Genomic DNA, 11,620 nt, shown 5'->3' with positions numbered 1-11,620 from the left:
AATGCTCTATAGTCTGGCTTCTGACTCCCTCAATCAATGAAACTTGCTCTCCTCTAAGTTAACAATCTTTTAATTGTAAAAAAAAAACTAGAATGGTCTTTTTTTCAATCCTCATCTTTCTTGATCTCTTTATAGCCTCTGACATTGTTAATCACCTACTTGACATTCTTATTTCTAGGTTTTCATGTTGCTGCTCTCTGGTTCTTTCCCAAAGTTATCCTAATTACTCCTGAATAGGCTATTGCTGAATATTTATCCAAGTCATGCCCTTTCATTTTGGGCAGTCAGTTAGTCACTATACTGGTCCCTACCTATACTCTTGACCCTCTGTATTATTCACTTATTGATTCTATCCATTTTCAGTGATTCATTTGTCATCTGTATGTAAATGATTCTCAAATTTGATTATTCAGGTCTATCCTCTCTGTAGTCTTCTATCTTAAACTCTGTATTAATAATCTCAAATTAGTTGTTAAATGGACATTTTAAACTTGACATGTTCAAAGATAAAACTTATTATTTTTACCCCTAAAACTTCCATTCTTCATAACTTCCATTCTACTCTTGAAACTAAAATCATTTTTCCTGGCTTCCAGATGGATTGTCTAAGAATCATTCTCACCTCCTTACTCTCATGGCCAATATCCAGTCTTTTCATAATTATTTTACATTTTATATTAATAAAATATATTGAATATAAACCCAGTCTCTTCTGACACTGCTAAAATCTAGGTCATTACCTCCTGCCTGGACTATTTCAATAGCCTTCTGGTTAGTTTCCATACCTCAAATCTCTTCCCATGCTCTGCTCAACTGAAAAAGCAACCTTACAAAGTGGAAGTCTGACTAAGTCACTTCCCTACTCAATAAAGTCCAGTAACTTTCTATCACCAGGGCCTTTAATACTTTCCATAATGTTTGACCTCACCTTTATAATCTCCTTATACCTTATAACTGTCTTCCCTAGGCACTCTCTCATCTGGTGACAGTTTTCTTTTTGTTTTGTGAATGAATACTCCATCTTCCAAATCTGAGTCTTTTCTGGTATCTAGTTTGCTTATTCATTGTTTTTTTACAAGATGTTTCTGATTAGATTATAAAATGCTTGAGAATATGAATTTTATTTTGCTTTTTCTAAATCTCCAAGATGTAGCTCCTTGAATGACATATAGCAGGCATTTGAAAGTGATGTTTGATGAAATAATTAAATTTGAAAAATTAATGTCACAAATTCTATGATTATGAATTTGAGAGACCTGCAGGGAAATAATAACATTACTGTCTATTTCAAGCTCTTAGTATTATTAAAAAATCAGGCATGATCCTTTAAAAGGATGAATGAGGTTATTAAATTGAGTTTTATATCAAGTACTGATACTTGGAGATATTTTTATAGATCGATTATATACATGTTTATAATAATAATATTTTTGTGCTGGATTTCTGCGAAACACCATAAAGCAATGGATTGGAATAGGGTAATCACTCTTTATATATAATTTTCAGCAAATAAAAACCAAGTAAAATGAATAAAATTCAACTTGTTCTTTCCAATTTAATACAGCCTCCTATTTTATTGAGTTTCACCATCATCATTTCTCTCAACTTTCCCAAGAGAAAATTAGAACCATATACACAAAATCACTATCATTACCAAAAACACACTAGTGACATCATAGAAGGGTTTAGGTATAGTCTGGTGGAAACAAAAAATCCAGACGAAAGCATTTGATACACCAAATTATTACATGTCAATTATGCCCACAGTAAAGATAGGCACAATTATCCAATTAGAGGGCCTTGTGTACTGAGAGAAAGAACAATTGTGAGCAAATTGGAAGTCCAGAAAGAGATAAAAATCCAGTAATTTTTTTTTCCCTGTGGTAAGCCTTTGTTTCATGGCATTTGCAAACTATTATGACTCTAGACTTTGATTTTTTTGTTGTTGTTGTTGTTAAGGAAATATTTGATCTGTTTTAAATGTTAAAATAGAATGCAACTATTATCTGAGGAAATCAGTGGATTCCAACAGATATGAAATGTATTTTTCCAGAAGAAAAAAAAAGTAGAATAGTGTATTTTTAAAAAAGGCATGAACAACTCTGCTCTTTTGGTGACATTTATCAAGTAAATTTATTACATTATATCTCAGATTCCTCATTTACAAAGAGAGGGAATCATAATACCTTGTCACTGTTTTAATGTCCATATCTAGATCTATGATCTTATTAACTATAAAAATGGGATTCAATCAATTTTCAATATTCCAACAGCTGGAAGAAATGGAACGTCAAAGGTTTGTTTGTGAAAGTCATGCAACTCCATTATTTTTTTTGGTTGTCTATTTCTTCCTTTTTTTAGGCTCTTCCATTCTTTGGGGTATCAGATCTACTGACTCCTTGAAGCCAAATGATATCTAGTGAGCTGATCTTTGGTTTGGCCTTCTTTTTTCAATGTGTCATTGGTGTTGTAGGGAATTCATTGCTCCTCATACTTTATGGTAATATTGCTTTCAAAAAGCCTCAAGAAAAGAAGCCCATGGACTTGATTCTTGCTCATTTGACTTTGGACAATATGGCAACACTTTTTACCAGAGGCATTCCAGAAATCATGTTTTGTTTTGGGATGAGAAGTATTTTGAATGATTTGGGATGTAAAGTACTCATGTACATCTACAGAATTTTCCAAGGACTTTCTGTAAGCACAACAAGCCTTCTGAGCATGTTCCAGGCCATCATCATCAGTCCCAACAACTCTGTATGGGCAAGGATCAAAGTCAAAACCCCCAAATATAGTTTACATTGTTTCCTTTGTGTCTGGGTAGCAAATGCATTAATCTATATCAGGGTCATTGAAGCCACGGAAGCAATAAAAAATGACAATATTTCCAGATATAATTATATAGCGCATTTTTACATGGCAAGAGCACCAAATGAGAACAAATCTGCTGTTGCATTTTTGTTTGCTTTAACTCTTCATGACTTTATCTTTCACTTCCTAATGGGACTGTCCAGTACCTACATGGTTCTTCTGCTCTATAGGCATAGCAAGCAAGTGCAGCATATTTATAGCAATAGCCATTCCCCTCGATCCTTCCCTGAAATCAAGGCCACTCAGACCATCCTCTTGCTTGTGAGCTGTTTTGTTTTATTCTACTGGATCAACAACTGTTGCACCTTATATGTGTCATTTCATTTCGAAAAAAAAGTTGAGGTAGAAACAATTGGAGCCTTTTTTGGTGGTTGTTATCCTGCCCTCTCTCCCTTATTGCTGATTGGCAGTGATAGTCGTATTGGAAAACTTCATTTTATACCTGGGAAGGAAAAAAGACATCACAAGGATTTTGTGAATGGATTAGTCAATTATTGATTCTAATTTCACCTCAATACTTCCATGTGTTATGATTTTCCAGTCAAAGGAAAAAAGTATAGATTATAAACATGGAATTTCATAAAACCACATTTGAAAGAATTTATTGTCTCATACCTGGATTGGAAATGAAGTATCTTTCTCTTTCACCCTTCAGTGTGAAAATGATTATCATGAGGATTCAGGCTCCTTTTAGTTTACTCTCACTAGATAACTCATCTTGGTAAGTCATATCACCATTATATGCCACATTTTCCTCCTTCGTGAAATGAAAGGCTTCAACTAGAAATATGACATCACTTCTATAGAGGCTACATGATATTGTGCTAAGAACATTGGAATTAATGTTAAAATCCTAGGTTTAATTCCTTGCTTTAGTGGATAATATCAATATTATAATATTCAATAGAATGATCATCAAATGCAAAGTATATCATTAAATGATAGCAAAACAAAGAAAGATAAAAATATCATTTCTGACCTGAAGAAGCTTGCATTTTAATGCCAAAGAAAACATTGAAGCAACTATGGAAATATGTAAAATAAATACTTAGTGTAAATATGACATAAGCTTAACAGGCATATTTTAGCAGTTCTGGAAATGGCCTATTGCAGATAGAGTGGAATTTCTCTTGAGTCTTGAGAGAAGACAGAGAATGTAGGTAAAAATGAAATGTATTCAAGGGAAGGGTCATGGGAAAAGAATATAATTTAGAAATATAGTATCTTTTGAGAGCAACAACAAAAAGCCCAGTGTCACTTGTATATGCATAGGACTAAATGTTTTAGAAATCTTGAAAGATCAGAAGGCCCTAGGTATTGAGGTACATTGAATGCCATTTAGAGGATTTTGCATTTAATTCTAAATGTGATAAGAAAGAAATGGAATTTATTGAATAGAGGGATGATATGATCAGACCTGTGCTTTAAGAATAAATATTTGATAGTTGAGTGGAAGATGAACTGGAGTAGTGAAAGTCTTGAGGCAGAGAAACTAATGAGGAGGCTCTTACAATACATGCATGATGTGATGTATATACCCTTTTTCAGAGAAGATAAGGGGGAATTGGCAAAATACTTTAAGAAAATAAAATCTAAAAGAGTAAGTCATATATTGGATATAGGAGGTGAAAGGGAGATGACATCTAATGCAGGGTTGTAATGCTGGCTAACTTGTTGGATGGTGATGTCCTCAATAGCAATAAGAAGGAAAAGAAAAATGATTTGAGAGGAAAAAAAGTTCAGTTGGGTTTGAGATATCTGTGTGACATAGAGTTCAAGATATCTAATAGAAGGAGATGTAAACCTGGATGTTAGGGAAAAGATAAGCCAGTCTGAGATTCATCAAGAAAGACATGATAATTGAATTACTTGAAGCTGATGGGATTATGTATAAAATACATAGGTAAATAAAGGGCCCTTGACAGAGTCTCCTGGAATGGTCAGGTGATTAGAGATGACCTACATTAATATAGAGTAAAAAAAGTTAAGAACGACTGGTCAGATACTTAAGAAGGGAACCAGGAGAGAGCATCATGAAAACCTGGAGAGAAGGGAGTTTCTAGACAAAAAGGTAATTGACACCACCAAAAGTTATAAAGATAATTGAAAAAAAGACTAATAGATTTAGTCTATTTAGAGATTAATAATCATTTTTATAGAGAACACTTTTCACTGAATGATTAAGTCAGAAGTCAGAATTGTAACTGGGTCAACACAGAGAGACAGAGAGAGAAAAAGACAGAGTTAAAGAAAGGAAGAGAGGCAGTGAGGAAGGGAGAGAGAGAGAGAGAGAGAGAGAGAGAGAGAGAGAGAGAGAGAGAGAGAGAGAATGGGAGACAAATACTATCTGATGACTTCTGAGGAAATTTAGGCATAGAAGAGAGGAGAATTGTGGAAAATTAGAAAGAAGGGATGTGGACCAAGATAATGTTTTTTGAACCTGAGTGACAACTGGGCAAATTTATAGTCATTAACAAAATGTTTAATAAAAAAGGTCAGATTGAAGAAAATTGAGAGAGGATCACATAGGATCATATACATTTTTAACAAGTAATATGGAACAGGATTATTTGTGCATGTAGATGAGTTTGCCTTGGGAAGAAGAATAATCCCATCATTATGTGAGTCTGACTTTAAGGAGAGATGTTGGGAAAAGACATTTGAATGATATCAAATGAAAAGGAGGGGAAAGGAAGGAACTGTTGGTGAATGGTTTTTATTTTCTCAATAAAATATCGGGCATGGTTCTCATTAGTGAGTATGGGGTAGTGCTTCAGGAATAAGAAGGCCTACAGGAGAGAGTGAAGTAGCAAAGACAAGGATTAAAACAGAGGTAGAGAAAAAATAAACTCTCTTTTCAGTAGTAGAAAAGTGTCCCTAGGAAAATTGTTTCCATGTTAGGAGAGAAATATTCTAGAATAGGACAGATACATTTAAAGTTTCTTCTCAAGGTCTAATACAACAAAAAACTCAGCCAAAGGGATTTGATGCTTAGACCTTTTACCTAGGTGACAGTTTTATGCCCAACTAGGAAGTGATCTCAAGATCCAGCTGGTAACTGATAGCCCCCAGAATTGAGAAGACTTTGTCCTTTGAGAAGTAAATAACCACATCTATTATACTTTGCCTTTCTTGATAGTTGTTGCTTAGTCTGTACATGTATATTTCTAAACAAGAGCTTTTCCCCTGAATTTCTGAGAGTCTGATTGGCCTGCAAATTGAAAAAAAAAAATGATCATGGAATAAGAAAGTAGTAATAATGAACTGCAAAATCAGTCATTGAAATATTTTTACTATGGGAAAAAACTTCTACACTATTTTATGAATATTGTAGAAACAACTTAAAAGAGGGAACTTAAATAGATCTCTTAGAACTTTTAATTCTGTGAGGAAAACAGATTTAAGAAGGAATAAATGTTTATTCATCAAATAATTAAAAGTCAAAAGGAGTGAAAATGAGTTTAAAAAGGGAAATAAATTCTTTTTTGGGAAAATATGCAGGACACTTAAAAAACTTAATAACTAAAGCATGTTGTTGAGGTTGAAAGGAAGAATTTTATCTGACTATTTAAGAAAAAAAGAGGGGAAGAATTAAATAACTAGTTAAAAGGAAAAAAATAGTTAATATTGGCAAAGAAAAGAAAAGTATGAGAAACTAGACAGTAGACCTTGTATGTTTGAGGAAGAAGAGAGCTTCTATGATTAGTTTTCAATAAGATATATTGAGCAAAATTTCCTGAATCAATAAATTATTATTATTAAAAGAAAAAGGAATATAAGTCATATTAGACATATTAGAACATATTAGAAACAAATAGAGAAAATATAAACTTTCCTCTCAAAACTCTAGAATATATATAGATTAAATGATTCAATAAACAAAAAAAGTGACATTGAATAAGAAAACAAAATCCTATAATCTCCTGCTTACAAGAAACACACTTCAAAATAAATATATGCAGAAAAATAGCAAGGCAAAAAGAAAGTTTCTTCTACATGTTAACATAAAAAACCAGGAGTTGTTACCATTCTAATTGATAAAGTTTAAACAAAAATTTAAAATATAGGAGGAAAACAAACTGCATTTACTAAAACAAAACAGACAATAAACCTATGTCAGTATTGAACCTATATGATCCAAAATGCCTTAATATCTAAATTCATATTGTAAAAATTAACCAAATTACAGGGAAATGCAAAATAGGGGTAGGAGACTTTTAGGTCCATCTCGCATTTTTGGATGAATAAAAAATAGGGAGGAATATGTATAGTTGATAAAGTAACTGGTAAAATTAAAATTAAAAGACATATTCTAGATGTGACTCTTAAAGAATATGTTTATTTCTTTGTATTACATGAACATTTTGCATAAATTAAGCATGTATTTGATCATCAAGATAATGCAAATAAATTACAAAATAGAGGAAATGCATCATTTTCAAATCATAGCTCATCAAAAATAATTCATAAATGAAATCCTAAATAATGAATGCTTCAAAAAGAAAATTATGAAAATAATAATTAAATAAAAGAAAATATAATAATAAATAAAAATGACAAATTTTCAAAGATGAAGCTAAGCCATTCCTTAAGGTTAAATTATGTGTTTTAAAGTGTATATTAACAAAATTATAAAAGATAGGATTATTGAACTGAACATACCTCAAAATAAATAAATAAGAAAGCCAGAAAACTAAAACAAACCAAAAAAAATGATGTTAAAAATATAGGATAGGGTATAAACTGGAAAAAATTTAAATGATGGAGAATGCTAATAACTGATTGTTTGAAATGACTAGGAAAACAAACTTTTAGCCAATCTGATCAAAAAGAAGAGGATAATGTAGTCCTTAAGAAGTTGGTACAATATGAAAAAGAATAAGCAATATATTGACTTCCCTTCCTTCCCCAATCTCATTAGAACAGATCTAGAAAATATATCAGACTGAATTTCAAAGGGGGTAAATCCAAGAAAATTTCACAGGGAGTTCTTTTTTCTCTTTTTAAAAATTTGCCCGTTTTATTTTTATTTCCCAAGTCATTTTATTTTTTAAAATTGATTTAATTAATTAATTTCAGATATTTTTCCATGGTTACATAATTCATATTCTTTCCCTCCCCTCCTCCCTCTGCCCTCCCAGTACCAACAAGCAATTCACCCAGGTTTTTCATGTATCATTGATCAAGACCTATTTCCATATTATTAATATTTGTAATAAAGTGATCCTTTAGAGTCTACATCCCCAATCATATTCCTATTAAACTATGTGATCAAAGAAATGTTTTTCTTCTGTGTTTCTAAGGGAGTTATTTTTCATCTCAGATTTTATCAGGAGAAATAGAGGTCTGCAGATATTAACAATTGAATCTGTCAAGGAGAAATAGCCAACTGAGTATTTCAGGGACCAGGAAAAGGCTGAATGCCAGAGCAAGAGGAGATTCTGGACTCATACTAGAACTCTCTTAGATTCATGCTGAGGAACTTCAAGGGGAATAGTTGTCAAATGTCATCTACATATTTATAGGTCAAAAATACAGATAAGATGGAGAAAGACTTGGGTTAGGTAATCAGGGATGAGAAGAAGTTGTGGGCTCTGACTAGTATACTTAAAGAAAAGAGTAAAAGCTAACAGGAGGGATGTGACTCCCAAGAGCAGAGTGGGGTCTCAATTCTAGTTTCTGATCTGATCTAAATCTTGGAACAGTATAATCAGGCCAGAGATATCAAATGAAATGGGAGCTTGCTGTTCTGTTATTCTGAGGAAGCAGAGTTCCTGAGATAGCTGATAGTGGTTAAGTCTAGAAGTAATAATCTACTATTGGTCAAACCACATCATAGGCAAGGAAATTAAAGAGTTTAGACTTGACAGGGGTTGGGTAAAGGGGAAGAAATCAGCTTTTTGCCTGGAACAGAAAACTTTGCTAGCATTGAAAGCTTTTGGGTTCCTAGAATGAGTTGGATCTGAAATTCTTGAATAATTCCACACTCAAAACCCCATGAAAGAAAAAAAATAGGATCAGCCCAGATTTTACCTCCAGAAGTGTCTAGGACTCATTGCTAGAAGTAAGTCCTAAATCAGGAAGTATTGTGGAAGATGAAGCAAACAAAACAAGAATCCCACCACTAAAAGCTATTATGGTGACAAAGATGCTCACAATTCTCCAAAACAAAAGTCATATTTCTTCCCAAACACTCACCTTAGAAGATGGCAGCTTAGTAGCAGCAAAAGCCAAAAATCACTCTGACTATCCTTCCAAAATAATCTTTAAAAAGTGTTTCAAAATGACAGGAATCAAAATCCAACAGCAAGACAGAGTCACAGGGCTATTCCACTGAACACAGCTTGAAAGGCAGGCAGTGAGAGTCAATTTTCATGGGATAAGGGGGAAATGGAAGCAAAGTTGCATACACAGGAGTGCTGGCTGACCCCCCCCCCCCCCACACACACACACACCTATTGCACAAGGTTGCTAACCTGGACACAGAACAACTTTGGAATTGGGCGACCCCAGCTATAATAATGAAAGAGCAACTCAGACCCACCCCTTGAAGTCTCAGGCCCTGTGAGGTTCAGAATTTCATACTATTAGGATTAATTAAGCCATAGCACTAATGAGGAGATTTTGTAGTAATTGGGATCTTAGCAGCTAAGGACAGGGTAAAGAATAGTGGGTAAGGTTTCTTTAAGGCCAGGTGGAATCTTGGGAAGAGTGGAGGTTGGAATTCTGGGTATGGGAGTTTGTTGGTTTTCCAACTGCCAATGCTCTCCTAGAGTTTTTTCCCTTAGGAGAAGGCTGGTGTTTCTGTTCCCTGGAACACTGAAAAAAAACCAATGGCAGTTGAAGGAGGAGAACAGGTTAGAATTCTTAAATAAGTTTTGTGGGAGAAATTAAAAGAAAAGGGAAAGAGAGAGACTGTTTTTCCTCTGAGTGGCTGCTCAGAGGGCTAGGCCTGGAAGGGCTGGCAATGGGCAGAGAGAGTGAATAACCGAACTGATTCAAAGCTGAAGGAGATTTACAAAGATTTACAGTAAATGTATAATAAGAGGATTAGTAATTAGCATGAGGTTGTTTAGTATAGTTTGGGCTTTTTAAGTGAGAGATAAGGAGATTTAAGGAGGTTCAAGGGAAACTCTGAGTGGGAAGCAGGTCCATGAGGACCAATGGGACTGGGATAAGTTTAGATCCTTTATAGATAAGGGAATCCTAATACTGAAAAATTTTGTTTACTTTCCTTACCTTTCCTTAACATTTAATAGTTATTAAATAGAGGGTTATTTTCTTTTTTTACATCTGTCTCTAGTAGTTATGCTTGCGTATCTCCCAAATCTATTACAAGCAATAAGGAAATACTATATCCCAATTTTCCCCCTTTAGCATTCTTAGCTCTTCCTACTGTAACATTCCAGCCATTAACAGTCTTCACTATTCTTATTTACACTATTTACAATATTCTTGACTAATTCTCATTTCTTACATTTTCTGCTGAGAATATATTTTTTTAAGCCCTTACCTTCCATCTTGGAGTCAATACTATGTATTGGCTCCAAGGCAGAAGAGTGGTAAGGGCTAGGCAATGGGAGTCAAGTGACTTGCCCAGGGTCACACAGCTGGGAAGTGTCTGAGGCCAGATTTGAACCTAGGACCTCCCATCTGTAGGCCTGGCTCTCAATCCACTGAGCTACCCAGCTGCCTGCTCTGCTGAGAATATTTCTAACAATACCACTGGACCTTTGTGAATCTCTGCTGCTATGTGAAGATGTAGTCCCAGGGCAACATAACTCACAGTGCCAAACCCTGCAAGCTAGCAGAGGAGATAGAATCAGCAAGCAGCTTGCAGAAATCATAATCCAAAAGGATTTTAAAAAAGGCTGGGAAAATGAGCAAACAATAATAAAAAAAACTTAACTCTTGAAAATTTCTAAGGGGAAAAAGAGCCAAAGGGCAGAACCAACAGGGGATAGTGAGACCCAGGCAAATCCAAACACTCGCTCTGTCTAAATTCCTTATTACTGTTGAGATTATCACCATAATCCTAGTTGCCAAGACTCAAAACCTAGGCATTATCCCCACTTCCTCAATCTTTCACATATAAAATATTGCCCTTGATTTCATTTTTGCAATATCTTTCAAATATGTCCTCCTTTTCTCTCCTCTGATTTTTGCCACCACCTTACTCTAATCCTTATTATTTTATACATGGATTATTACAATAAACTTCTGGACACACAGTTTTCTCTCTATTCCATTTTATCCTCTCCTCAGTTTCTAAAAGTGGTTTCCCTAAATTGCTAGTCTAACTACATACTCAATAAGTTTCAGTGATTCTCTACCACCTCCAGGGTCAAATATAAAATCTGTTTGCTGATCCATGATCTTCATAATCTGCCTACTCCCTACTTTTTTATTCTTTTTGCAACTCATGGTCCCCTTCACCATCAGTTCTAACCTAGTGATATAGAATTCCTTGTTGTTCTTTAAATAAGACACTGCCAATTCTGGACATCTTCCAATGCCTGACCTCCATGTCTGGTATGCAATGCTTTTTCTCCTCCTCTGTTTAAGAAATGGATTCTACATAAAGGATTTGGGCCAGTCATTTCCCTTTCTGATTGAAACTGGCTTAAAAAGGAGCTTATATCACATTTCCCCATAAAGCCATGGGCCTAGGGTATATGCCCATGATATTCCAACACGTACATAAAAATAGATTCTGAGAGATAGTAATTGTGAGAAAAGCAAGCCAATT

At 34.3% G+C, this 11,620-nt stretch overlaps 1 protein-coding gene across 1 annotated transcript; it reads left to right on the top strand.

Annotated features, from left to right (window-relative positions):
- The first annotated feature begins 2,409 nt into the window (after positions 1-2,409).
- Positions 2,410-3,369, top strand: LOC130457000 (vomeronasal type-1 receptor 1-like). Its single transcript, XM_056814840.1, has one exon. The coding sequence runs from the start codon at positions 2,410-2,412 to the stop codon at positions 3,367-3,369; it is 960 nt and encodes a 319-aa protein (XP_056670818.1).
- The last annotated feature ends 8,251 nt before the right edge of the window (positions 3,370-11,620 follow it).

The sequence above is a fragment of the Monodelphis domestica genome, chromosome 2 (genome assembly GCF_027887165.1).
Source record: "Monodelphis domestica isolate mMonDom1 chromosome 2, mMonDom1.pri, whole genome shotgun sequence".
In the NCBI taxonomy this organism is placed as follows: domain Eukaryota; kingdom Metazoa; phylum Chordata; class Mammalia; order Didelphimorphia; family Didelphidae; genus Monodelphis; species Monodelphis domestica.
Note: the sequence above shows the minus strand (reverse complement) of the source record. Positions and strands in the feature narration are given on the sequence as shown.

What these genes read in the sequence shown, in the direction of transcription:
- LOC130457000 (XM_056814840.1), top strand. Translation starts at nt 2,410, where the DNA reads ATGATATCTAGTGAGCTGATCTTTGGTTTGGCCTTCTTTTTTCAATGT.